We start from the raw sequence: 27,753 nt of genomic DNA, 5'->3' as shown, positions 1-27,753 counted from the left end.
TAGATTTAACACCAATGTTTATTAGGGCAGAAAAGAAGAGGAAAAAGAAATAGATGATAAAAATCTCAGGAGCCCCAAATGGTGTGCTTCACTGCTCTGAACAAGACTTCCCCAATTCCTTAGGACAGGCAGCCTGCCCCAAACGCCGGGTCTGGAGGCTCCAGCTCCATCAGCCCATGTAAGGTGCTTGTTCTGTCCACCCGTACAAACTGGTAGAAAGATCTTTGGGGAGTCTATAGCTTAAGCTATTAGTTTTAATGATTTATGCAGGTTAGTAAAATGAAGCAGGATATATATTTTGCCTCATCCCCGAGGCAAACTGTGGCACACCCAGCATTCACAAGATCTGAAGACATCCATTTCCACAGTTTAACAACAAACAAAAGAAGGAGACGTGTCTTGTTTCAACATTATTCAGGTCGTTGCATATAAAATGCTTGCTGAAAAAGAACAAGAAAATAATGTTAGGATAATGATGATGGTGGTGGCGGTGATGGTGATGACAATGGTGGTGATGATGATGGTGATGGTGATGGTGGTGGTAGTGATGATGATGGTGGTAGTAATGGTGGTCATAGTGACAATGATGGTTGTGATGGTGGTGGTAGTAATGATGATGGTGATGGTGGTCATAGTGATGATGGTGGTGGTGATGGTGGTGGTGGTAGTGATGATGATGATGGTTATGGTGGTGGTGGTAGTGATGATGATGATGATGGTGATGGTGGTGGTAATGGTGGTGGTAGTAGTGATGATGATGATGATGATGGTAGTGATGGTGGCCATAGTGATGATGATGGTTGTGATGGTGATGGTGGTAGTGATGATGATGATGGTGATGGTAGTGATGGTGGTCATAGTGATGATGATGGTGGTAGTAGTGATGATGATGATGAGGATGGTGATGGTGGTGGTGGTAGTGATGATGATGATGATGATGATGGTAGTGATGGTGGTCATAGTGGTGATGGTTGTGATGGTGGTGGTGGTATTGATGATGATGATGATGATGGTGATGGTAGTGATGGTGGTCATAGTGATGATGATGATGGTGGTGGTGATGGTGGTGGTGGTAGTGGTGATGATGGTGATGGTAGTGATGGTGGTCATAGTGATGATGATTGTTGTGATGGTGGTGGTGGTAGTGATGATGATGATGATGGTGATGGTAGTGATGGTGGTCATAGTGATGATGATGATGATGATGGTGATGGTAGTGATGGTGGTAATTGTGATGATGATGGTGGTGATGGTGGTGGTGGTGGTGGTGATGATGATGTTGATAAAGAACAAGTAGGAGGAGGAGAGGAAAGAAGGAGTAGACTAAGGAAGAGGAGGGGGAGACTAAGGAGGAGCAAACAGCCATTCGGCTGTCATTTCTGAGCACTCTTATGTGTGTGCCAGGGCAACCCTATTTTCCAGGCATTGACTTTTTCAATCCTTAGAACACCAATGAGGGAGGACCTATTACTATCCTCATTTAACAGATGAAAAAATTTTATAATCAGGAATTTTTTCCCTAGGTTATTCAGCCGGTGACTGGCGAACTCAGCACCTGAAAGCTGACCCCAAATTCCAAGCTGACACACCCCTCCCGCCACTACCTCCCCGCCTCCGTGTGTGTGCGAGCTGCTGGAGCGAGGCTCCCCAGCAGGGCCTGTCCCACAGAGGGAGCAGGCCTCAGTCACCCCTGGGAGGGTGCTACGGTGGGGCTCACACAACCCAGAAACCTCGCCTCTTGCCTGGTCGCACACGGTAGTAAGTGCTCCCATGTATGGAGTCATTTACTATGTTCCAGGCTTCCTAGACATCACTGTTAGCCCGATTTACAGAGGCAGAAACAGAGACTCAGAGAGGTTAGGCAACTTGCCCAAGGCCACAGAGCTGGGACACAGAGTCAAACCCAGCCCTGACCAGTTCCAGAGTCTGAGCATCTAACGACTCCACGCTTCTGTTTTCTGGAAGAAGCCAAGCAAGGGCTTCCAGCGCTGGAAGACGAAGGTCAATGCAGGGAGGGCCAGCAGCCTGGGGGTCAGGAGCCCAGCCCAGGCACACCGGAACCCTGACCTCGAACAGGGCTCCCCAGGCCCGGACAGAAGAGGGATGTCGGCCCATCCTCTCCCCCTCAAAAGCAGAACTTGCATTTCACTCCCAGTAGGCGACTCTCTCACTTCCATCTGTGAAAGCCCCTCTGAGGGATTCCATGCCCCCGACACGCACACAGGACAGAGCAGTACAGTGTGCATAAACCATGTAGGATTTGCAGTTGTCAGAAGACTGACATACCAACCGCCACCTAGTGTGAGTTAGTGGCCTACTCGTGCTCAGTTAGCTTTTCTATAAAAAGGGGTTAAAGTGCATGCCCTGCAATGACAGCGGGGTGCTAAGAGGATCAAATGAGAGATTTTATGTGACAACAACCTGAAAACTATAGAGTGACACTCTAACGGGAGTGTCCCTCTGTCAACCTCTCACACTAGCACAAAACAAACCACAACAAAGACGTAATATTTCTCCTAGCCACAGATGATAAACTACCTGATTATATCCTGTCCTGCTTCGTCCGTAAAACTTACAGAGGAGAAATGAAATTCCCTGGGCTTAACCGCTGAAGGAATTCTGCTACCTATCTAATAGGATTTGGAAAGGCGGGAAAGGCAATGAGGACAGACAGACAGACAGGGAGAAGCAAGCAGCCTCCTCGGGGAACAGAGGTGCAGAGGCGGGCGTGTGGGGTGTGCTGGGGACGCTGAGCATCCCCTGCGGGTGGCTGAAGGAAGAAGCCCAGGGAGGAGGGCAGGTTGAGGGCGGCTGTGGGAGGGCAGTGGGGGGACGAGAGAGAGACCCGCAAAAGAGGCTGCTGATGCTGGTGACAATGGTGATGACGTGGTGGATGGCACGGGTCAATCCCATCATGCTGACCCCACCTGGGGAGACCCAAGTCTCAACAAGCCACGTGTCTCCAGATTTGGATTCCAGACTGATCTTCTCTGAATGGCAAATAGGGCCAAATCCCTCCCCTATCCAGGATCTGCTGGGGACTCAATAGAGATCAGGCTCCCCTGTGTGTCCCTCGGTCTCCCCGCCACCTGGCTCCCCATCTTCCCTGGCCCGCTCTGGCCACCCCTGACCCATGACCAGCTAGCTGGCTGGGCCCCCAGCACCATGGTCCGGAGAGTCTCCAGGCAGTGCCATGCTGTCCCCGCCCACCCCCCAGACAGAAGGCCTGGAAGAAGGAGACGTACCATGGCTGGTCCCAAGCCCCTTACACGGGGTGGACTCTGTTCCTGTCGCAGTGGGGTTTGCAGTGAGGGTTCAGCCAGTGCTCCAGGAACTGCTCCTCCGCGCGGTGCTCCAGGGCGAGCAGGTAGTGCATGTACTCCTGTCGAAACGAACCACACTGACGAAGGCTGTAACCACGGCGACAGCTGAGCTGCCAGTAAACGTGCCGCGGCAGCACCCTGTCTGGCTGCTGAGACAGAGGAAGGGTGGGAGGCAGACAGGGAGGAGAAATCACCCGCCACGCCCCTGCCTCTCTCAGGGGAGACCAGTCAGATGGACCCACTCGGTGGGCAAAATAGAGAAACCTGGCAATGCTAAGTGCCGAGAGTGCGTGTCTCCGTGGGAACTCACATAAGTGCTGTCGGAGTGTAACACCGAACGACCACTTTGGAAAACAACCGGCTGCCTGCAATCCAGAGATTTCACTCCCAGTGTACACCCTGGAGCGGCGCACCTCAAACTATGAGATGTCACAGTCACCTGGGGGGCTGATTAAAACACAGACTTCCACTCCCAGCTCCAGAGCTCCAGACCCAGTGGACCTTGGGTGGGGCTCAAGAATTTGCATTTCTAACAACTTCCCAGTCAATGGTGACATTGCTGGTTGCTTTGAGAACAAGAGAAACTCATATCAGGAGAGGATATTTATAGCAGCAATAAATTTGTAGTAGCCGAACACTGAAAACATGCCAAATATCCACTAACAAGAGAATGAATCAATAAATGATGGTAGCGTCACACTGGAATATTATACAGCAATCAACATAAATTATACTGTAGCTACATGTGACAATATACATAGGTCTTAGAAATAGCACATTGAGTGAAAACAGCAAGTCCAAGTAGACTACATTGATAGCGTGACCCCACTTCTATAAAGCTCAAAACATGCATAACTACATAATATATCACTTATGGTTACATCATCTTTTTTAAAAGGCAAGGGACAACCAGAAGAAAGCTAGAGATCAAACAAAAATGACTTTAAAATACAAAAATGTTACTAGAGACAAAAGAGAATTTTGTAAAAACAACCTGACAGTTCCTCAAAATGTTAAACATACAGTTACCATTTGTACTCCCAGCTAGCAATTGTACTTACCAGTGTATGCCCAAAGAGAAATAAAAATTGATGTCCACACAAAAACTTGTATATAGATGTTCACAGAAACATTATTCATAATAGTGAAAAAGTAGAAACAACTCAAATGTCCATCAACGGATGATGGATAAATAAAATGTAGTACGTCCATTCAATAGAATATTTTTGGCAATTAAAATGAATGAAGGGCTGGGCACGGTGGCTCACGCCTATAATCCTGGCACTTTGGGAGGCCAAGGTGGGAGGATCGCTCAAGGTCAGGAGTTCGAAACCAGCCTGAGCAAGAGCAAGACCCCGTCTCTACTAAAAATAGAAAGAAATTAATTGGCCAACTAAAACTATATAGAGAAAAAAATTAGCCAGGCATGGTTGTGTGTGCCTGTAGCCCAGCTTCTCAGGAGGCTGAGGCAGTAGGATCGCTTGAGCCCAGGAGTTTGAGGTTGCTGTGAGCTAGGTTGATACCATGGCACTCTAGTCTGGGCAACAGATTGAGACTCTGACTCAAAAAAAAAAAAAAAAAATGATGAAGTATTGATCCATGTTACAACGCAGATGAACCAGTCACCGAGAACCACGTATTGTATGATTCCATTTTTATGAAATGCAGCCAGCTCTACACATTGTTGTAGAGCTTATCAGCCTCCTGGCCCCTACACCCATCCCTCTGCCTTGCACTCCTCCCACCCCACGCCCCCCATTCCTGACCCACCCTGACAGAGCGACCCAAAGGGGCCAAGAGTGACCAGCAGAGCCACTGTCCTCCTCAGAGGCCCTCACCAGTGCTGCCCCCTGCAAGGAGGCAGAAGGTGGTGACTACCTCTACCCTTGGGATTCATCTGCAGCTCTGGAGGACATCCTTGTAAGCCAGCAGGGGAGGACAGCTTTGTAGAACCCACCACCTTCCCCCCACCCCTCTCAGCAGCAGGGAGTGGCCCTGCCCGCCCACCCCAGTCTGTGGCAGACATTGACAGCTCCTGCTGGCCCCTGCGCTTCTCTAGAACCACAAAGTCCCTCTTGATTTTTCTCTATCCTTTTGCAATGTGATATTTTTTAAAACTTTGCCCATGTTGTTTCTTTGCTGAAAATACATGGATGGCTCCCCTCAGGCCCAGGGAGAAAGTTCCAATCCGTAATGTGGCTACAAGCTCTCCAAGATCCAACCACACCCATCTCCTGAGCCTCTTCTCTCGCCGTCAACCCACTTGAGCTTGTTCTCCCTCGATCCCAGAACGGGCCATGCTCCATCCTCTCTCGAAGCTTTCCTTAGCACCTGCTCTTCCCTCTGCCTAGAACACTCTGTGCCTTCTCTTTTTCCTGCCTCATGTTTATCTGACTTTGCAGGCCTCAGCTTCAGTGTTACCTCCTCCGGGAAGCCTTTCCAGATTCCCTGAGACCCCACTTCTCCTTGGCCCCCAGAGCTCTCTGGACCAGCATATCCTTGGTCACTCTGGTTGGCAGTGACCTGTCCCTGAGTGTAGCGACTTTATTGGGCTGCTCCACATTGTACAGTGCAGGTGCCACATGGCCGGTTCACACATTGGTATGAAAACTTGATGTTTCCTCCAAAAGAGAGTAGATAGAGACGGGAATGATTTCTAACTTGGAGGAATGCGTGGTGTTGATATTGCCCTGAAGGAAGGCTGGGTGCTATAATTGTGGGATGTGAACAGTTGCGAAGCATCCATGGAATATATCCATAAACATAGTTAGGTAACCCAGAACAGCAGGCCATTAGTCAGAGAAGCAGCACTTCACCTCGGGACAGAGTAGACATGATCAGTAATATCTGTGACATGATTAAATTGTTTTGGCATGTATAGCTATCCTAAAACCCCTAAATCATTTAAACTCTTCTATGGCATTGATAAAGCTTGACCAAAGGGTCCAGCTTAGACTTTTACATTTTTAAATTTCTATTAATAGAACATCCCCTAGGAATTCTACAACTTACATTAAACATAGTCATTTAAAAGGTAGGGGGAGAATTTGCAAAGGAAGCAATCATGAAGTGGCCAACTTTCCTGATTTTTTTTTTCTTTCCCCCAGGACCCATGCAGTTTGGATTTGTTTTGGTTATGGTGGTTGTTTTTTTTAACTCATCATTTAACTCATCAAAATACACTCAGTGTCCTGGCAGGGAGCCTCCAGGTCAGCTGGGGTGGAGGGCGGACGGTGAGAAGGCTCCTTGTGGAACCCAACAATGATTCCCCAGCTGCTCGCTGGACATGTTTCTGAATTTTGAGCTGAGCTCCTGCCCTGTCCAGGGAGTCTTTGGCCAGAAGAATAGCAATTGAGAGGAACAGGAAGGCAGTGTGGAGTCTTATAAATAAGGAACAACTCCCCAGCACATAGCATGACTTGTTCAGCTACTCCATGGGAGCCGCACACTGAAGCCAACCCACGTTGCCTTCTCCTTGCCTGCCCGTTTGCCAGGCGGTGTGGCGTAGCGGCTGAGAGGTCTGGGTCTCGCCCAAATCCAGACCCCACCTCTCCAGCCTCAATCTGACCATCTGCAAGATGGAGATTGCACTAGCCCTTGCTTCACTGGGTTAGTAAGATCAAATGAGATGATACAAATTAAGTTCTGTGCCAAAGAAACAGCCTGCATTTGTCCTTCCAGATCCATTTTCTCTCTCCCCTGTTTCGCCTGGCCCTGTGACCCAGATGAACTGTGACCACAGACTCCCCTGTCCCATGGCTTTCCTCTCCCAGAGGACACACCAGCAGGGAATTAGAGGGTAGGAGGAGGGAGAAGCCAGGGTATTCACCCTGCTGGCTCATCCCTGAGGACTCACAGTCACGCTGAGTATGAACACAATCACAAAAGACATCATTTAAGCTTGAATGTCATCTTTTTTTTTTTTTTTTTTTGAGACAGAGTCTCACTTTGTTGCCCAGGCTAGAGTGAGTGCCGTGGCGTCAGCCTAGCTCACAGCAACCTCAAACTCCTGGGCTCAGGCAATCCTTCTGCCTCAGCCTCCCAAGTAGCTGGGACTACAGGCATGTGCCACCATGCCCGGCTAATGTTTTTTCTATATATACTAGTTGGCCAATTAATTTCTGTCTATTTATAGAAGAGATGGGGTCTCACTCTTGCTCAGACTGGTTTCAAACTCCTGACCTTGAGCAATCCACCCGCCTCGGCCTCCCAGAGTGCTAGGATTACAGGCGTGAGCCACTGCGCCCGGGCCTTGAATGTCATCTTTCTAAAGAATTTCCATGGTTCACCCCAGCAATTGGCCACATCCTTGTCCCATTGGCCACAGTTCTGAGGGGGTGCCCTCTCCAATTCCGGGAAGCATGGCTTCTCTTACCCCTTCAGGCCTAGGGGGCCGCAAGCCCCGATACTTCATCATTGCCTGTTGGTTTACCTTAATGCTGCCCACAGCTTTGTAAAAAATCTCTTTAATAAACTCTCCTCCATGATCCAGTGTCCTGATGGCTCCCCGGTGCTATGGGGGCTTGGCAGGTGACTCCTGGCAAATAGGAATTATTATGATAATGATTATGATAGTAGGAATTATGGTGATAGGAATCCAATAAATGCCAGCTGTTAATTTTGGTTACTATTAGAGAAGAAAGCTCTGCGTACACTTGGAGGTGGTGGAGGGGAGTGTCCTTTTCAGGAACTGGGATGCAGGAAGCTTTCGGGAAGGGTTTATGAAAGAAAAGACTAGAACAGTGCTCCTCAAAGTATGGCCTGTGCACCCCTGGGGGCCCCTGAGGTCAAAACTATTTTGAGAATAGTATTCTTTTTGGAATAATACTCCGACATCCTTTGCCCTCTCACCGTATGGGCATTTGCACTGAAGTGCCAAAGCAGAGGTGACTGAAACAACTGGCGCCCCTGCAGGAATCTAAGCAATGGTACCCAGCTGTACTCGTGGTCCTCTGTCCTTCACCACCACACACCCACAGTGACAAAATTAAAAATAAAACATTCTTAAAATGCCAGTTTCACCAAAAAGTGCCCTGGTGAAGCCGTGGAGAGTGACCCAACAGGGAGTATGCAGGCAGCACGTCTCGCCTACCTGCTGTGTGGCAACGTGCAAGCATTGTCAGAGGAAAAGCACGTGCCCAACTGTTGGTGTCAAGGATCGAACTAGCTGTGTCTCGTGTGAGTGTTTGGCAGACACCTTGAGAGTGAACGAAGTGAGCCTGTCACCTCAAGGGAAACAGTTGACAGTATTTGTTGCTAAATGATAAAATTCAAGTTTTCAGGGGCAAATCAGAATTTTGGAAAACTTGCATCTGCTACCATGAAGCCGACAGCTTCCTAGTACTTAAAGACTTTTCTGGCTGGATGCAGTGATTCACACCTGTAATCCCAGCACTTTGGGAGGCTGAGGCAGGAGGATCACTTGAGGACAGGAGTTTGAGACCAGCCTGGGCAACATAGCATGATCCTGTCTCTACAAAAATCTTTTAAAAATTAGCCAGGTGTGGTGGTACACACAGGAAGATCACTTGATCCCAGGAGTTCAAGGCTGCAGTGAGCTATGATCACACCACTGCACTCCAGCCTGGATGACACAGTGGGACCCTGTATCTTAAAAAAAGTTTTTTTAGGCTGGGCGCAGTGGCTCATGCCTGTAATCCTAGCACTCTGGGAGGCCGAGGCGGGAGGATTGCTCGAGGTCAGGAGTTCGAAACTAGCCTGAGCGAGACACCGTCTCTACTATAAATAAAAAGAAATTAATTGGCCAACTAATAAATATAGAAAAGATTAGCCAAGCATGGTGGCACATGCCTGTAGTCCCAGCTACTCGGGAGGCTGAGGCAGCAGGATTGCTTGAGCCCAGGAGTTTGAGGTTGCTGTGAGCTAGGCTGATGCCACGGCACTCACTCTAGCCTGGGCAATAAAGCGAGACTCTGTCTCAAAAAAAAAAAAAGAACTTTTTTTAATGTAAAAAATATATGAAAAGACTTTTCTGATGAGATCACTGATGCTATTAACAAATGTCACCACTGACATTCAGCACCTTTGATAATTGCATGCTCATTTGCATCCTTCCTCATTGATTCCCTGTCCCTCTCAGCCACAGAACCAGCCTGTTTTTTTAAGGCAATGACCAAGGTAAACCTAGTGTATGACTTAGTGCTTGGCACAGAGTAGGATATCAATAAGCCCACTGGAGAAATGTATAAATGAGCAAGTGAATAAATGAAATGACTGCTCTCTCCCATAATCTTACTAAATGCTCCTTGGAAGTTTTCTTGACATCTATGCCAGTCTGCTCATTATAATGGCCCAGGCCAAATGTGCATAAAAAGCTTCAAAAAGTAATATGTATTTCACACTCCTAAACAGCAGCTGAAATCATCATCGAAGAAAAACAACCAAAACAGACACACACAGAGAACAAGAAAGAAACCAGCACTGGTTTCCATGACATTTCACTATTTATTTAAAATGTTAGGAAAATGAATATGCCACAAAGCCTGAACAGCAATCATTAGTCAAAGATGAAAAGGCAAAACTGCAAATCAGCCGAAAACCGCAAATTCAACAATTGCATTGGCTGAGTTAGAAACGGCCCAGCATTAATGATAATCTCAAATGTTCCTGGCCTAAGAAAGAAGAGGTAGATGGAAAAGAAGCTTTAATTTCTTTAGATTCCTTTCTTTAAAGGGGAAAAAATAATTAAAGCAAAACAAAAACCATTATCTGTGTCCCATGTCAGATGCCAACTGTAATGGTTTAAGTAAAACATTTCTTCATAATCAGAGCAGAAATTGGAAGTAGTCCTTTATTATGGCACTGGAGTGGTGTGATAATGAAATTAAATGCCCATTGGAACTTGATATAAGCTGGGAATCATAAAGTGGACAGTTAATACATCAAGGTAGGAACTTTTGCCAAGAAGGCAAAATCCTTCTTGTGACATTTTTGCAGAAATAAAAATCCATCAACATTTGAAAAAATTATTTTGCTCGTTAGGAAAAGCAAGGTGATCCCATAGACTTCAGGGTGGCGCAGAACTTAACTGCACGGCAGCATTGGGAAACTCAGCCCTTAAGGAAGACTGATGAGCGCTGGGAGCAATTCACATCCCTCACTCTGAACTAGGCTTTGAGACCATGAGGAACAAAAGGGTAATGGAGTCACTACATGCATTTGTCAAGGGGCTAAACAAGAAGGTATACTTTACAAAGTCCACTTACAATAAAGCTAAAATGATTTATGCTTGCCCAACAAGAACATTCCTTAAAGTATCACAGGCCAAAATGGAACACTTCCTGGAAAAGCATATCCCCAAGGTATGTAGGCGCTTACAAATACAATCACAAAAGACATAATTTAAGCTTGAATGTCATCTTTTTAAAGAATTTCCATGGTTCCCCTGCCCCCACCCCAGAGATTGGCAAACAATTTCTTCCCTAAAATCTGAGAAGATGAAGAGAAATTTAATGAGTTTAAGTGAAGCAATAGGAAAGAGTTCTTTGAAACAACCTGCAGGTTCTACAGCAGAGTTATAGTCCACAAAATACCTCCCCCGGGGAGAGGCAGAGAAAGGAATGGAAATAAGTAATGAGCATTTACTAAGTGCCAGCACTGTGCTGTGCTTGATGCTGGGGATCCACCATTGACATTAATAGTCCATCTCCTCAATTTAGAACAGTCTACAAGGAGAGACATTAAAAAGTCAAAAATAGCAATCTTGTGCTGCCAGTGCTACGCTAGAGGGATGCTCTGATTCGCTGGGCAGGGGAGAAGCATCAGGATGGCCTCTCAAACAGGGCATAATTTAAGGTGAGTATCTTAACCAGGAAGAGGAGCAGAAGAAACAAGTATAAAGGCAGGTGCCATGGGAGAAGAACTTGAAACACGCCATCATTCCACATACATTGCATCTCTTCATAGATTTCCAATGCCAATGAATGATACAAAGTTGTCCACACAAAATCCTACAAGTCATTTTTATTCCTAATTCTCAGGGAGATTGAGAATGAAGAGGAAGGTACCAGGCATAGAGAAGGGAGAAAGTTATTACGAGTAAAGGGAACCATTTGTGAAAAGTTGCAGAGAAAGAGACCTCATTTGAAAAGCAATGAGAAGTTCTGGGTGGTTGGAGCATGAAATTGCCTTGGAGGACTGTCTATAAACACAGTGATGGCTTGGGGCCAATGTGTCTCCAGGCTAGGACCCTTGGCCTTTATCTTATAATCAGTGAGGAGCCATGGAGGTATTCATTTTGCTATATTTTAAGAAGTATTTTTTTTAATTCATAAAAAGTGAAATTTATTTCTTGCAGTTTGGAGGCTGGGAAGTCCAAGGTCAAGAGGGTGCTTCTTGTAAGAGCCTTCTTGTTGGTGGGGACTCTCTGCAGAGTTCTGAGGTGGCACAGGGCATCACTTGGCAAGGGGCTGGGAATGCCAAGAAATATTTATTAAGCTACTACATTTTTTAAAAGGAAAAGAATGAGAGCTAACATTATTACTAAATGTCAGGCACTATGCTGAGCACTCTGCATGCATTCTCTCATTCCATAAGCCTATTAGGCAGGTCTTATTATTATATCCCATTTTATAGATGAGAAAACTGAGACTTAAACGAGCTGAAGCAATTTGGCCAAGGTGGGATAGGCAAGAAGTGGTGAGCTGGATTCAGACAGACAAGGCAATTTCTGCCCTATTCTTTACCACTTTCCCAGGTTGTTTTGCAGGAAATCATGCATATGCTTAGTAAAAATAAAAAACTGAGTGTTTGAATAGTGTCCTCCCAAAATTCTCGGAACCTGGGAATGTGGCATTATTTGAAAATAGGGTCTTTGCAGATGTTATCAAGTTAAAAGAAGGTCATACTGGATTAGGGTGGGTCCTAAATCCAATGACTACCATCCTTAATTAAGAAAAGGGAAATTTGGACACAGGGACACACAAGGAAGAGGGCCATGTGACCACAGGCACAGAGACGGGAGTGATGGAGCTACAAGCCAAGAAACAACAAAGATTGCCCGCAGCAGTGGATTTTATCCAGAGTAACACAGGAAGTCAACATCAGGTTTTGAGCAGGGGAGGGACAGGATCTGGTTTATACTTTTAAGAAATGACTCTAGCTGCTCTGTTGAGAGCAAGAGAGGAAGCAGAGAATCCCAGTAAGAGATTGTCTCTTAGTCCTCTCTAAGGACAATAGTGGTGGCAGTGGCGGTGGAGGGTAAGAAGTGGTCATGTTCTGGGCTTGAGGATGGTCCCATTTACCCCGATGTGGAAGATAAGGACAGGAGCCATTGTGGAGTAAAGTCAGGAATTCTGTTTGGAGCTGGTAGATCTGAGATGCCTATTAAATATTCGAGTACAAACAGTGGAGCAGACATTCATATACATGAGTCTGAGGCTCCCGGAGACAGGTAGGGCTGGGGATATAAGAATGCAGCCACCAGCATGGAGGTGAGACTTAAAGCCACAGGAGCAGAAGAGGCAGAGGTCAGAGTTCTGGGATGCTCCGACACGTAAGTGACTGTCACAGGCTAAGAATCCTAAGAAAACCCAGCGGCAGGGGCTGCGAAGAGGAGAAGAAGCTGAGGGCAAGGTGTCCTGGAAGACTGGAAACCAGGTGAGCAGAGTGCCCAGAAGTAAGGAAGAGAGATCAACTGTGTCAAAACAAAACAAATGCAGACTGGCTGCTAGTCCCGGGACGCCAGGAACAGAGACCGAGCCAGCTGCCTTTGCAATCCTCTAGGGCAGCGCTTCTTAACTAGAACGTGCACAGGGATCACCCGGGTCCTGGCGGAGGCGCGGATTCGCCTTCAGGAGGTGTGGGGAGGAGGCCGGGTTCTGCAAGCCTGACAGCCTCCCAGGTGAAGCCAGTGCTGTCAGGTCAGGGACCACATTTTGAGTAGCGGGAGTTTAGACCACAATCCTGAAAATCAACCCAAGCACACTCATCGCTGGGGAAACGTTCCAGGGAAAACTCAGAATATGTTTCCACCTTCTTCCCTCTAAACATGAACCTAGCCCTTCTCCCACAGCTCTGTCTTGGTCGATTTCTCTCCAAGCAGATCATCCTTTCTCCAGCAGGATCTGGAGGCTTCTTTGTTCCCAGAGCGCTCTGACATGACTGGGCCACTTCGTCTAAAGTAGAAATTCAATTCAGCTGAAACCTACACTCTCCAAGAAGGGATGTCCCCATGCAAATTCCAGCCTTTGGGGAGTGTCCATCCCCTTCCTGTGAAGTCTAGAACTCTACTCTCCAAAATCTCTGAAGATCTGGAGCTAAGTTTATCCTGAATTCATCTCATAACCAGTTTCTCTGCCGCTGCAGCTTCCAGACTCTAGCAATTCCTGCCAGCTACTGTCACCCCACACAACACACCCCTGACATCCACCATCCCCCCAAAGAACCACTGACATAAGTTTGATGACTGTAATAGACTTTTCCTAGGGCTTGGGGGTAGCAGAGGATGATAATAGCACAGAGCAGAAAATAGGCCGGGCGCAGTGGCTCACGCCTGTAATCGTAGCATTCTGGGAGACCAAGGCAGGAGGATAATTTGAGCTCAGGAGTTCAAGACCAGCCTGAGCAACAGCGAGACCCCATCTCTACTAAAAAAAAATAGAAAAAAATTAGCTAGACAACTAAAATATATATATATGTGTGTGTGTGTGTATATATATATATATATATATATTAGTGGGGCATGGTGGCAGGTGCCTGTAGTCCCAGCTACTCGGGAGGCTGAGGCAGGAGGATTGCTTGAGCCCAGGAGTTTGAGGTTGCTGTGAGCTAGGCTGACGCCACGGCACTCACTCTAGCCTGGGCAACAAAGTGAGACTCTGTCTCAAAAAAAAAAAAAAAAAAAAAAACAATACAACTACACGCTCAACATCAAGCATCATCATAAAAGAAATGTATCAGCCAGTTCCTAAGCAGAGAACTTCGGTTGTGGGCCCTCTTTATGCCCCGCCTTCCCTCCTGCTCCACCTCCCCGCCTCTGACCCCTCTTTACATCCTGAGCCTTTCATCCTCTTCCTCCCTGGCTGGCCCCATACATTCGAAATCCCTCCTACTTTCTTACCCTTAGCCATCTGCCTCCCTCTATCTAGGGTCTGGCAGGTGTCCCTGCTCCAGGTGTCTGCGCTGGCCCTCCATCCCGGCACAGGGGCACGCAGGGGTCCCTTCAGTCACCTTCTGTCCTTCCCGCCACACAGTCAGAAAGGAACAGATGTCGCACTGGATCCACAGGATCTGTCAGACAGCCAAGCCCCTTGTGTGCACAGGCACGACTTGTCCCAACCTGTTTCCAAAAAGCCTGTCATTCCACAGCAGCCAACCTCTGCCGATATTTAAGCCAAGTGTTGATGAGAAACACGGCTTAATAGATCTTCACGGGGAGACTTCTGCAAATCTTCATGCTTGTTTTCATGTTGAATCCTTAATGCCTCCCCCAAGCACTGCTTGTTTACGCCTCTTCCCTTTCTGAAGGCATTTCTTTTGTGCAGCCCCTTAGTGGGGAGATGTGAATACAACAACCCGGGCAGTCATGGCTCAGTGATTGACAGTGAGTGGTGAGCACCTGAGTCTCGGGGCTCCGTTCCCAAGGGCACCCGAGTTCCCCAGAGACCACTGACTCCACTCGTTCCCCAAGTCCACCTGTTTGTGTCCTCGGCACCATGTCAAGGAGGTGCAGTAACGCATCCAAAAATGTCACTGCCCGTTTCCCGTGTACGACAGTGTCTGAAGGCCGGCATTTCAGAGGCTCTGTGTGCCGGACTCCAAAGGGCTCCTGGGAGCAGATCAAGTCATATCACTTCCCTGCTTAAAATCCCTGATGGCTCCCGCTGTGTACAGAAACCCAACCCTGCCGCTGTGACATCCATGGGCCTCCCAGCCCCAGGACAACCTTCCACTGCCACCTCCCACCACACCACACAGCCCAGAGTGCAAGTCAAAGCCAAAGTAGGGGAGGACTGGAACCCACCATCTGAAACCATACTCCGCAAGGCCTTTTCAAAAGCCACACACCCTCACACACATCCCTCACAAACACTCTTACACACACACCCTCACACACACCCTCACACACACCCCTCACAAACTCTTACACACACACCCTCACACACACCCTCACACACACCCCTCACAAACTCTTACACACACACCCTCACACACATCCCTCACAAACACTCTTACACACACACCCTCACACACACCCTCACACACACCCCTCACAAACTCTTACACACACACCCTCACACACACCCTCACACACACCCTCACACATACCCTCACACACATCCCTCACACACATCCCTCACACTCTTACACACACCCTCACACATACCCTCACACACATCTCTCACAAAGACTTACACACACACCCTCACACACACCCCTCACACACACCCCCACACACACCCTCACACACATCCCTCACACACATCCCTCACAAACACTTACACACACACCCTCATACATACCCTCACACACATCCCTCACAAAGACTTACACACACACCCTCACACACGCCCCTCACACACACCCTCACACACACACCCTCATACACATCCCTCACACACACCCTCACACACACACCCTCACACACATCCCTCACACACCCTGACACACACCCTCACACTCTTACACACACCCCTCACAAACTCTTACATACACCCTCACACACACCCTCACACACATACACATCCCTCACACTCTTACACACACACCCTCACCCACATCCCTCACAAACACTCTTACACACACACCCTCACCCACATCCCTCACAAACACTCTTACACACACACCCTCACCCACATCCCTCACAAACACTCTTACACACACACCCTCACCCACATCCCTCACAAACACTCTTACACACACACCCCTCACACTTTTAAACACACACCTTTACATACACCCTCACCCACCCTCACACACACCCTTACACACTCTCACACATACCCCGCACACACAGTGTTGGCAATCCCAAATCCACAGGCTAGTGTGCCCCTCCTGCCCTCTTCCCTAACAGAGGGACATCTGTGAGCAGCGGTTCTCAGCTCACACCCAGCAGGAGAGTGGGAGGTGGTCTTGGCTAAAGGTAGGGGGCAGGAGAGTGTGGCTCCTAGGACTCAGGTGTCCTTTGACTCGTAACTCCTCCGTCCCCATCCCGTGAAGATGGAGCCGTCTGGCAGTTCTGACGGCCACCCCCGACCTCCCCCAGCCAGAGGCCCAGCCTCGCTAGCCCCTCACCACCTGAGGACAAATGTGAGGCCGCCACATCTTACACTCAGACCTGGGAATGCAGGGCCAGGATCATTTTGACAATCAGCCTCTCAATAAAAAGCAGTGAATCACCTCTTTTTACATGCCAGTGATTGGTATTATAATTCTGTTTTTAGTAAATTTATGAAAACAAAAAGTCAACAATGAGACCAAGGGTAGAGAATGGGTCAAAAAGCAGAATATTAAGTACTGCAGTGGGGCCAGCACGAGGAGAGGAGGCCCATGATTTTGAGGAAGTCCCCTCTAGGGACCCCAAAATAAGCCACCCTGGCTCCTCACCTGGGTTGATGCCCTGCTGACCCTAAGGTATGTATGAGGGGATGTATGAGGGTATGTGAGAGGGTATGGGGGATATGAAGGGGTGTGAGGTTGTATGGGGGGTATGCATGAGTGGGAATCTGAGGGGGGCCTGATGGTTGTGTGTGAGGGTGTGTGAGGCATGTGAGGGAGGATGTGTGAGGGGGTGTGTAGGAGGGGTTATATGTGAGGGGGTGTGAGGGGCTGTGAGGGGCTGTGAGGGTGTGTGTGATGAGGGGTGTGATGAGAGGAAGATATGTGAGGGTGTGTGAGGAGGATGTATGTGAGAACGTGTGAGGGCATGTGTGAGAATGTGTGAGGGGGTGTGTATATGTCCTCCAAGTTGCAGATTGGCACCAGGACACCTGTGTCAGCACCAAAGCTCTACCCAGAACCCTACAATATGAGACCTGGAATGAACCTTCCAAGCCAGATTCCAGCATTTTACAGATGAGAAGACTAGGCTCCCAAAAGAAGAAATGACTTACCCAATGTTCAAATCCCAAAGTCCACAACTAGCTATAGCAGATTATGGACTGGAATTGGTCTGGGTGAGATATTCTTCCCACGTCACCTCCACCCCCTACACTACATCATCCTTCAAGCCTCAGCTGGGTGGACACCTCCTCTGGGAAGCCTTCCTAGCCTCCTTCCTCCTTCCATTTAGAGCCCAAGTCTCTCTCTTCTCAGATCCACAGTCTGTTGGACCAGATAACCCCATTAGAGGGCCCAAATCAGGCTGGCATGCTCTGGCTCCAGCTCACAAAATGGGTACCTTGAATGAAGAATGTCTGGCTCATCTTTCATGCTCAGGGCCTGGTACCTGGCAAGACATGGTCAATGTAAAGTTTAATTAAGGGTTCATCTTAATCAGCACCCACCACTGGACTCCCTTTCTCTCTCTGTGTAAACTGGGTCTAAACAACTAAGATACTTACTCTCCATACCATTTAGTTAAACATTTAGCTGCTTTCTAAATGCCTTTGTGTTCCCAACTAGACCACAGGAAGCTGGTTTCACACGTGGCTGGTTTCTCCCAAAAGTCCCCAACCGCAACTCTCAGCCTCAGCTGCACACTGGCACCATGGGGGACTTTAACCCCACCCCCCACATCTAGGCCACACATCAAGCCCCCACTCCAGAAGTTGGACCCAGGCATCAGAATGTTAAATTCCCCAAGTGGTTCCAGTATGCAACCAAAGTTAAGAAACACATACCTAGAAAAATATGACACCAAAAACAACTTGCTGATTCAACCAATTCTGTGCATGTGTGACTGCGTGTAATTGTAAACAAGAATGAAAGAGAGACAGCATGACACACAGTGAGCAAGAAAGAGGCTACTTGGTGTTATGTAAACTGGGTTCCTCACTCTTGGCACTACTGACATTTTGGGGCGGATAATTCTATGTCATGGGGTCTGCCCTGTGCATAGTAGGATGTGTAGCAGCATCCATGGCCTCTACCTACCAGATGCCAACAACTGTAACACCAAAAATGTCTCCAGACACTGTCCAATGTCCCTAGGAATGGGGAAGCAAAATCTCCCCTGGATGAGAACTACAGGTGTAGACCAGCCACCAAATAATTGAGTGCATATTTATTTCACATTTCAAGGGTGAGTCACATGACCTCTTTTCCAAATAGTAAATTGCAAAGTTGGAGGCAAACAGAGAGTTGTCAAAGATTAAGGGAGGTGATGACCACAAGCCAGAAGAAGGCAAACAGAGATGGAGTTTTTGGAAGTTTCGAGCAGGGGAAGGACCACACAAAGAAGGGTTTTAGGGACAAAGTCTAGCATGGTGTGTAGGCTGGCACGGGGACGGTGGGGGAAGGGCTGGAGGCAGGAAGCCAGACTGCAAGGTCCAAACCACCTGCTGACTGATGCCCATAGTGACTTCAGTTCTGGCAAAAGCCGTTACTCCCCAATCACGGTTCAGAAGAGCCAGGTGCAGATGCCAGCAGAGAGAATGTCAGGTGGCAGGCTCAGGAATCCGTTAGAGCTGCCTCCTGCATGCCTGGATCAGGAGCACCTGCCAAGGGGGCCTGTGATGAGCCCTCCCCACGCCCCCTGGGTCCCCAAAGAAGAGCCTTTGGAAGAGCCACTCCAGATATCATGCTGAAAGCACAAGGGGGCCAGTTAGAGGCCCCCCAGGACCCCTCCTCCAGGCAGCCTCCTCCTGTGGCCGTCATGCCCATGCTGCCCCCTCACCTCCACCCGCCCTCCTTCCTCACCTCTGCCCCTTTGCTCTACCCCCCCTCCAAGCCCTGGCTTCTCACTATATCTCTCCAAATTCCCTCTCTGTCCCCTTGGGGCTCCTCCTCCTCCTCTGCCCACCTCTGAGTGTTTGTGTCCCCAGACTTTAATCATGGGCCTCTTCTCCTCTAACTGCTTCTAGAACCATCTATCTAAAGCCCAGATCTGTACTCCCTCATTTGAAAAATACTTCAGTTGCTCTTAACAGAGCACAAGGTGAAGTCCAAGGTTCGGAAACCCTTCTCAATCCTGCCCCTGCCCACCTCCCAGTCCCCTCCTACCCTCCACCTAGATATTCTGAGCCACCTCTTATTTTTCATCTTCTTTTTCATCTTCCAAAAAAGCCACATCCACCCTTAACAGCCTAAAGTGGATTCATTTTTGTCATACTGTATAGCAGCCATCTGCTTACCTCTGTCTCCACCACAGCCTCTGAGCAGAAACTCAGGGAACCCACTGTACAGCCTCCACCCCTAGCCGGGTACCTAGTACTTAATACTCAAAAAAGTTGTTACCCTTTGCTGAGTACTGTTCCAAGTGCTTTCCTATGAGTTAATTTATTTTAGCCTCATAAAATTATGACTTTGTATTATTATTTACAGTAATAATATTATAGTAACATAAGTAATAATACTTATTATCCCCATTTTATAGATGAGAGTACTGAGGTACAGAAATGCAAGGAACTTCCCCAAGGTTACACAGTTAGAAAATGGAGAGATTCAAACCCAGTCTGAGCCCTGAGCTATCACTCTTCATCCCTGTGCAACACTGCAGCTTAACAAGAGCCTTTTAAATGCAATAATCCAATGGTATGCATGATTCTGCGGTGAATGGAGGTAAACGATATTGCAGATCCTTCGGGGCCTTGACATGGAGAGGCAGAAAGGAGAGAAAGAGCATGGTGCCCAGCCGATGGGGCCAGGATGAGAGACCAGGCTGGACCACAGACACTCTAACTTTACTGGGTCCCTGCCTTCACCTGGGTGGGGCAAAAATACCACGAAAGTCAGTACTACTTTAGCCACAGGAGGAGCCAAGCATGGCCTGAACTGGGTCTAGGTCTAGTGGCATCCACCAAACTCACAAAATAAAGTCAGGAGTGGGTACCCAGTTCAGAAAGACGAACAGGTGTACACCATGAAACCACAATGCAGAGCAGAGACCAGAGACCAAAATCAGAGGGACGAGATCAGGGCAGGACCTCACAGGCAGCTGGGACAGAGATTCTGCCTGCCTAGACAGACCATCCCTGGTCCGGGTCGCCTGGGGCCCAAGGGAAAAGGGAGAAAATGGGTCTGGCTTCGGCTAAAGGGAACAGCTCCCCAGCAGCCGGGGCAGGGGTGACACTCAGCAGTCCATCAGGTTTCTGGGGCTCCCACCGTTGACCCCACTGTTTCTACCGTATACTCACTGTGTTCACAACAGGTAAGTCGGGCTGGCGCCTCCAGAAGAGAAAACATGGAGGTAAAAGCCTGAGATTGCATGTACCTTATACCTGAAACTCTAACAGGATGCCCAACTAGCAGCCCACGCTAGAACCAACACCTAGTTTAGTTTTACAACCAATGAGCATTCCAATATTGCATTTTCTTTAAAATTCCAGAGCCAAGCACTCACCCGCATTGGCTCGTCGGGGAATCCGGGTTTGCTGGGCCGGTCCTGTCGCCGGGATCTCAGGAGCTGTTTGGCCTCCTTTTCCTTCAGAATCGGGGAAGCCTCTGGAAAAGTCAGGAAGGTGCCTTAAGGACTCTCGTACTCCATCTCCACAGTCAGAGGTAAAGGATTTGCAAGTTCGATTTTGGTTAAAACACGAACATTCTTTCCCAGGGAACTGTCCCAAAGGACTTGGCATTCCAGAGGGCTCAGGGAGGAATTTTAAATTGTTTCTAATATGGTTAACTTAGAGCAAAAGCTGCACAAGCTAAATATATTTACCGATTGCAATGGCCTATTCTTTTAAAAGTGAGTATTAATTTAATGAATATGTTTTTTAAAACATATTTTCTTCCAAAACAATCATATAAAGTTAAAAAAAAAAAACATACTTTCTTCAGTTCTCTAGTCTGTGTTTTTTAAGTTGACTTCAGTGGAATTTTTTAAAAATCGTCAATAGACTGAATCAAGTTTAAAGTTGTTACTGGAAGATGCCCAGTGACAATAAGCTTATGGTAAACTTGATAAATTACAGCCCCTTAAAGAAGATGCTACAATAATAAAATTATGTTGTTTTGATAATTGCATGCATAAAATTAGAAAAAAAATATTATCATAATAAAAGCATGCCAAATTTTGGTGATCTCATAGGAGCAATAAAAGAAAGTAAAGCTGAAGATTTATCAGCATTTTTGAGAATTAGTGCACAAATACCTTTAAAGATTTAAAAAAAAAATAATTATCCCTAATGATAGCAATTCTGGAAGCCTGCTCTTACAGAAAATAAAATAGAAAAAGCATTGAAATATCTTTACATTATATAGCACCTATTGTTTTAAATGAAAAAAATACTTTAAAATATCAAATAAACTATTATTCAGCTTATCATGTCAGCATAGAAACAGGCTCTGTTTTGGAGCAAATGCCCACCTGGAAAGGAAGTCAGCAAGGTGAGAGACAGCACAAGCACAAGCAATGTCTTCATCCTGCCTTGGTTCCTCTCTCTGCCAGCCGTGGAATGAATCCTCCCAGACCTGGCCAGCCTATTAATACTTGACGGATGCCAGGTCAGGCCGTGTTTGTTAGTGCTTTCACTAACGGGACTTACCGTATGATGTTGAGTGTATCTGACGCTGCATGTTTTAGTAATGACCGCTAAAATATTTTCCCCTGAATTCCTGTAAATTTTCATCCTGAGGAAGGAAATTATCTTTTTATGATATGACTTTCAGAACTTGAATCTGAAAAAAGCAGCACGTGATATTCATTTCATGTAAACAGATATGTATGTCATACAGTTGTGTGTGAGTGTTTACCTGTAGCTTCATTTTATGTTCCTTTTTCATTAAGGATTAAGACTGTCTTACGTTTGCATATTTTATGACACTTTTGCAAAACCCATTCACCAAGTTGACCTTCCCTATAATATGGGGGGGGGGGCAGGAAAATTAACAAGGGGCATGAAAAGAGCAAAAAATATTTTTTTGTTTCCAGCTAATTTTGGAGCCAGAAAAAAAGAGGGTTCAAATCCTGGCTTCACCTTTTTCTGCCAGTGTAACCTTAGCTAAGTCAGTCATTTACCCTTTTTGAACTTCAGTTTCCTCCTCTGTAAAAAGGAAATAACAGTACTTTACCTTATGGGGTGTGACAAAGGGTAAGAAGAAAGCTATGAACCTTGTGACATCTAGTAGTATTCATCATTATCCACTTCCATTTTGCAAATAAGGAAAGTGAGATTTGGAGATGTGACGTCAAGTCCAAGTTCACACAGTACGGATGCCAAGGTAGGTAGAGACTAAGTCTTCCATCTTCAAACCTAGAATGTGTGCTCCTCTCATTAATCCCCCTGACCTGAGGGGCATCCTCCATCATTTGCAGGACCTCACACAATATGCTGTCAGTAAGACTGTCAACAGCCTTGCTCCAGGCTTGAGGTTTTTATAAATACATAAAATCTCAAGAAGCTGAAGTCCTTTTAAATTCAAATCAACTATAAATGTTACATGGAGAAATTATTAAATATATGATAAAATATGTCTGGAAGGTATGTGGCATTTATTGGGATGAAATTCTCCATTCAGAGAAATGATCTGATGTTTCTGTGGTTACTTTACCAGCTCAACAGAAAACAATGCCCTATCTGTAGTTGTTCCAGTTTATGCTAATGTGGTGTAACCGATACTAAACCTAAATGTGCTGCCCGGTCAGTTGGTATGAAGATATTTTGAGAAGATTGTAAATAAGAAAAAAAATTGTATCACTAGCAAAGTTGCCTCACATGCTTACTTGTTCAAAGCTTGATGTTTGGTTTCATGCACTCTGTTGCTATTGATATCTTTCTGTTTTCATGTAGTTTTCGATAACCGAGGAATTTTAGGAGCAATATTTTTTAAAGATATATCTGTCACACTAAACATCTCAAATTTTTTTATGTGCAAGTTCAAATTTTTCATTCTTTTTGCTCTTTGTGGTTGGATAGGATACTAACTGTATTGTTTTATTACGTCAAATAAACATCTGTGTACAAAAAAAAAAAAAATCTATGCCTAGCTAGAAATTTCTAATGTATCCAATGTAAATTTACTATAAACATATTTCTTAGACCAGGCGCAGTGGTTCATGCCTATAATACCAGCACTTTGGGAGGCCAAAGCAGGAAGATCACTTGAGGCCTGGAGTTTGAGACCAGTCTGGGCAGCATACTGAGATCCCATCTCTACAAAAAAATTTTAAAAATTAGCTGGGCATGGTGACCTATGGTCCTCACTACTCAGGAGGCTGAGACAGGGGGATGGCTTACACTCAGGAATTCAAAGGTATAGTGAGCTATGATCATGCCACTGCACTCCAATCTGGGCAACAGAGTTAGACACTGTCTCAAAAAATATATATATATATGTTTTAATTTAATAACTTTTGTCTGTATCAGCTCTGCCCAATAACATGAGCCACACATGTAAGTCACATATGTAATTTAAGTTTTTTCTTTTGTTTGTTTGGTTTTTTTTTTTGTTTGTTTTGTTTTTTTTGACAGAGTCTCGCTTTGTTGCCCAGGCTAGAGTGAGTGCCGTGGCATCAGCCTAGCTCACAGCAACCTCAAACTCCTAGGCTCGAGCGATCCTTCTGCCTCAGCCTCCCAAGTAGCTGGGACTACAGGCATGCGCCACCATGCCCGGCTAATTTTTTATATATATATCAGTTGGCCAATTAATTTCTTTCTATTTATAGTAGAGACGGGGTCTCACTCTTGCTCAGGCTAGTTTTGAACTCCTGACCTTGAGCAATCCGCCCACCTCGGCCTCCCAAGAGCTAGGATTACAGGCGTGAGCCACCGCGCCCGGCCTTAAGTTTTTTCTAGTAGCCACATTTTTAAAGTAAAAAAGGTTAAAATTTGTAATATTATATTTTATTTAACATGGTGAAATAGCCAAAATATTATTATTTGAACATGTCACCAATATAAACAAATTACTAATGAGCTATTTGACATCTTTTTTTTGTACCAAGTCTTCAAGTGCTCAGAAGCCACATGAAGGCCAGTGGCTGCCAAGTTAAAAAGCCTGGGTCCAGATTCTTCCATCTCTTTAGCCATCACTCAAGTCTAGGCCACTGTCCCTCTGACCAGCTCCCTGTGCCAGGCTCCCAACTGGTGTCCCCGCTTCCCTCCCTCCCTGTTCACTTCAACCCATTCTCCTTGCAGCAGCAGTGATGATCCTCATCAAATAGAAATAGAACGTACAAGTTAGACTTTGTCACTTCCCTACTTAAGAATGTTTTATTATCTTCCCGCTAAGCTCAGAACAAAGTCAAAATCCTTACCGAGCACTACCGGACCCACCCTATGTTACCTGTGCCCACCGCCCTTTCCAACCTCACTCCGGCTACTCCCCTCCAGCCCCCAGCGATCTAGCCACGCTCCGTTACTTTCAGCTAGACCAGCCCTTTCCCACCTCAGCACCTTTGCACAGGCTCCTTTCGTGACTGGATCCTTCTCATCCTTCAGGTTTCAGTTTGAAATTTCTCCTACTCAGACAAGCCTGCCCTTACCAGCCTACTTAATAAAAGTTCCCTGCCCCGTCTACACCACCACCGTTACTCTCCATCTCGTAGCACTCACATTTATGAATACTGTTTTTGTTTATTTTAAAAAATCTGTCTCCTCCACTAGACTGTAAGCTCTAACGAAGCTTGTATTATTTTATAATTTTTTATAAAGCTTGGCCAGGCGAGATGGCTCACGCCTGTAATCCTAGCACTCTGGGAGGCCGAGGCGGGCAGATCGCTCTCAAGGTCAGGATTTGGAAATCAGCCTGAGCAAGAATGAGACCCCGTCTCTACTATAAATAGAAAGAAATTAATTGGCCAACTAAAAATATATAGAAAAAATTAGCCAGGCATGGTGGCGTGTGCCTGTAGTCCCAGCTACTCGGGAGGCTGAGGCAGGAGGATTGCTTGAGCCCAGGAGTTTGAGGTTGCTGTGAGCTAGGCTGATGTCACGGCACTCTAGCCAGGGTGACAGAGTGAGACTCTGTCTCAAAAAAAAAGAAGCTCAGGGAAGCTCTGGTGGACGGGAGAAGTGACACTGGGAAGAGTCGGAGCCTGTGTCACACCCTGGGATGCTGGGGCAAGGTCTCAGGTGGAGAGGGCCCTTCAGGTGTGATAATGACAGGCCATTCAAATGCCCTTCAGCTTGGCCCCTGGAAATATTGTCCCCAAGGGGGAGGGGTGTGCTATAGGAAAACTGAAAGAGCAAGGTCCCTCGTCATGTCACTCTGGTGGGAAAATTCTTTTTTCATTTTTTTTTTAAGACAAAGTCTCACTCTGTTGCCCCAGGTGGATTGCAGTGGAATCATAATAGCTCACAGCAACCTCAAACTCCTGGGCTCAAGCCATCCTCCTGCCTCAGCCTCTAAGTAGCTGGGACTACAGGCACACGCCACCACACCTGGCTAATTTTTCTATTTTTGGTAGAGACAGGATCTCACTCTTACTCAGGCTAGTCTCAAACTCCTGACCTCAAATGATTTTTGCACCTCAGCCTCCCAGAATGCTAGGATTATAGGTGTGAGTCACCAAATGCTAGGTCAAGAATTCTTTTCAATTCCCGCTACCCCTATTCCCAGTGACAGATAACTACCATGTTTCCCCGAAAATAAGACAGGGTCTTATATTTATTTTTCCTCAAGAATACACCCTAGGGCTTATTTTCAGGGGATGTGTTATTTTCCCCTCACAGCCTCAGCTTGCAGCACGCACAGGATGATCGGGACCTGACAGGGGGAGCCAACCTTGTTGGTGGGGCTGCCCACACCTTTCCGGTCACCTTTGGGACAGTAGCTGTCACGATGGGGCAGATGAGAAGGGCTGTTTTTCTTCTTTACCACTCCAAGAGGAAATGCATGGGTTGTGCAGATAGGCTGCGTAGCCACGCCCATCACTAGGTCTTATTTTCGGGGTAGGGCTTATATTGCCCAAATGCTTAGAAACCCTGCTAGGGCTTATTTTATGGGTAGGTCTTATTTTCCGGGAAACACGGTAGGTGAGTTGGCGGGGCTCTCAGTGTAAGACGCAATTCCCAATAAATCCACAAGGTGGCAAGCAGAGAGCAGAACCAGGCACCACCAAGATGAAGGCCACCAAACCAAGGTTATCCATTCAAGAAGTTGCCAAGGGTCCCAGTGAATCCATTGGAGGTAGAGAGAGCTGGAGAGAGATGGTACTACAGCACTTAAAACTATTTCCCTACTATTTTAATTGATGTACTATTTGAAAGCCTTCATCGAATGCCGTGGCCTTAGAAATCTATACAGTAAGTCCTCGCTTCGTGTTGTCATCCATAGGTTCTTGGAAACTAAAACTTTAAGTGAAACAATGTACAACGAAACCAATTTTGCCCTAAGCTAACAGAGTTAAGTTACTACGTTATATTTCTGGTCAAAACGCATCACCAAACTTCTAAGTAAAGACCCAGAACACTTCTAATATTAAACATTGGAGTAAATGTGAACTATACATATATTCAAGAAAGATTAATACAAACAAGTAAGATAATTATTTACCCAAACATTCCAGTTCAGGGTCTCAATGGCCAGAGCCTCACCTAGCAGCCCAGGGAACCAGGTAGGACCCAGCCCTGGACAGGACCCAATCTGTCACAGGGTACACTCGCAGATACCCACACTCAGACTGGGACCTTTTAGACACGCTGATTCACCTAACTTGCACTTCTTTGGGATGTGGGGGGAAACCAGAGTACCCAGAGAAGGCCCAGGCAGAAACGGTGTAAACATGCAAATTCCACACAGTGGCCCTAGCTGGGAATTGAATTTTTTTTCTTATCAACATTATAACCAAATAACATTGAACAAAACAACTTTATTTGAGGACCAGCTGTTACAAATTTGACAACATTTAATAGCATATACAGGGAGAATGCTACCACCCTTATTCACAGCACCTCAACACAACTAATATTTTCATTTGGGTGAGTTTCCCCTCTCTTTTTAGAGGAATTATCAAATTACACATATATTTAAGGATTATTGATAAAGCCAACACTAGAATTCTTAACATAATTGCACTGGATACTGTTCTAACAGGAAAAGAGTGATTTCAAGTTCTATGAGCTAAAGAAACTTTAGAGACAAGGGAACATTTTTTTCAAACTACAGAACAATGGAGAATCAGCTACAACCAAGAAGATTATAATGTATACATATTCTTTAGTCCCAGGATCAATTAAATAAACTCTCAGTCCTTTCCATAGTTGTTTTCATCTGTCTACCTTTCCAAGTGACTATAAACTCTATTTTTACAATGTACATATAATTATTTTATCATTTTTCAAAGCAATGATAGTAACTCTATAAGCTGCATGTGCACACGTTAGTTTACAAGCACACTGTGCAGGCAGATGTTAGGTTCAGACAGGTG

The 27,753-nt window shown here is 46.4% G+C and overlaps 1 protein-coding gene across 2 annotated transcripts; it reads right to left on the bottom strand.

Annotated features, from left to right (window-relative positions):
- On the bottom strand, positions 1–21,858 carry C18H17orf67 (chromosome 18 C17orf67 homolog). 2 transcript variants are annotated; one of them, XR_001148280.2, is made up of 5 exons: positions 21,751–21,858; positions 20,785–20,885; positions 3,246–3,382; positions 2,928–3,031; positions 1–440 (listed from the first exon to the last, which is right to left on the bottom strand). XR_001148280.2 is itself a non-coding variant. In XM_012742273.2 (4 exons), exons 1-3 carry the CDS (start codon positions 21,803–21,805, stop codon positions 3,266–3,268), a joined length of 273 nt encoding a protein of 90 aa, XP_012597727.1. In that variant the 5' UTR covers positions 21,806–21,858; the 3' UTR covers positions 1–440; positions 3,246–3,265. The 2 variants fall into 2 exon arrangements, 1 of the variants encoding a protein (XP_012597727.1); XM_012742273.2 differs by lacking the exon at positions 2,928–3,031.
- Positions 21,859–27,753: the final 5,895 nt, after the last annotated feature.

Source organism: Microcebus murinus, chromosome 18 (genome assembly GCF_040939455.1).
Source record: "Microcebus murinus isolate Inina chromosome 18, M.murinus_Inina_mat1.0, whole genome shotgun sequence".
NCBI lineage: Eukaryota > Metazoa > Chordata > Mammalia > Primates > Cheirogaleidae > Microcebus > Microcebus murinus.
Note: the sequence above shows the minus strand (reverse complement) of the source record. Positions and strands in the feature narration are given on the sequence as shown.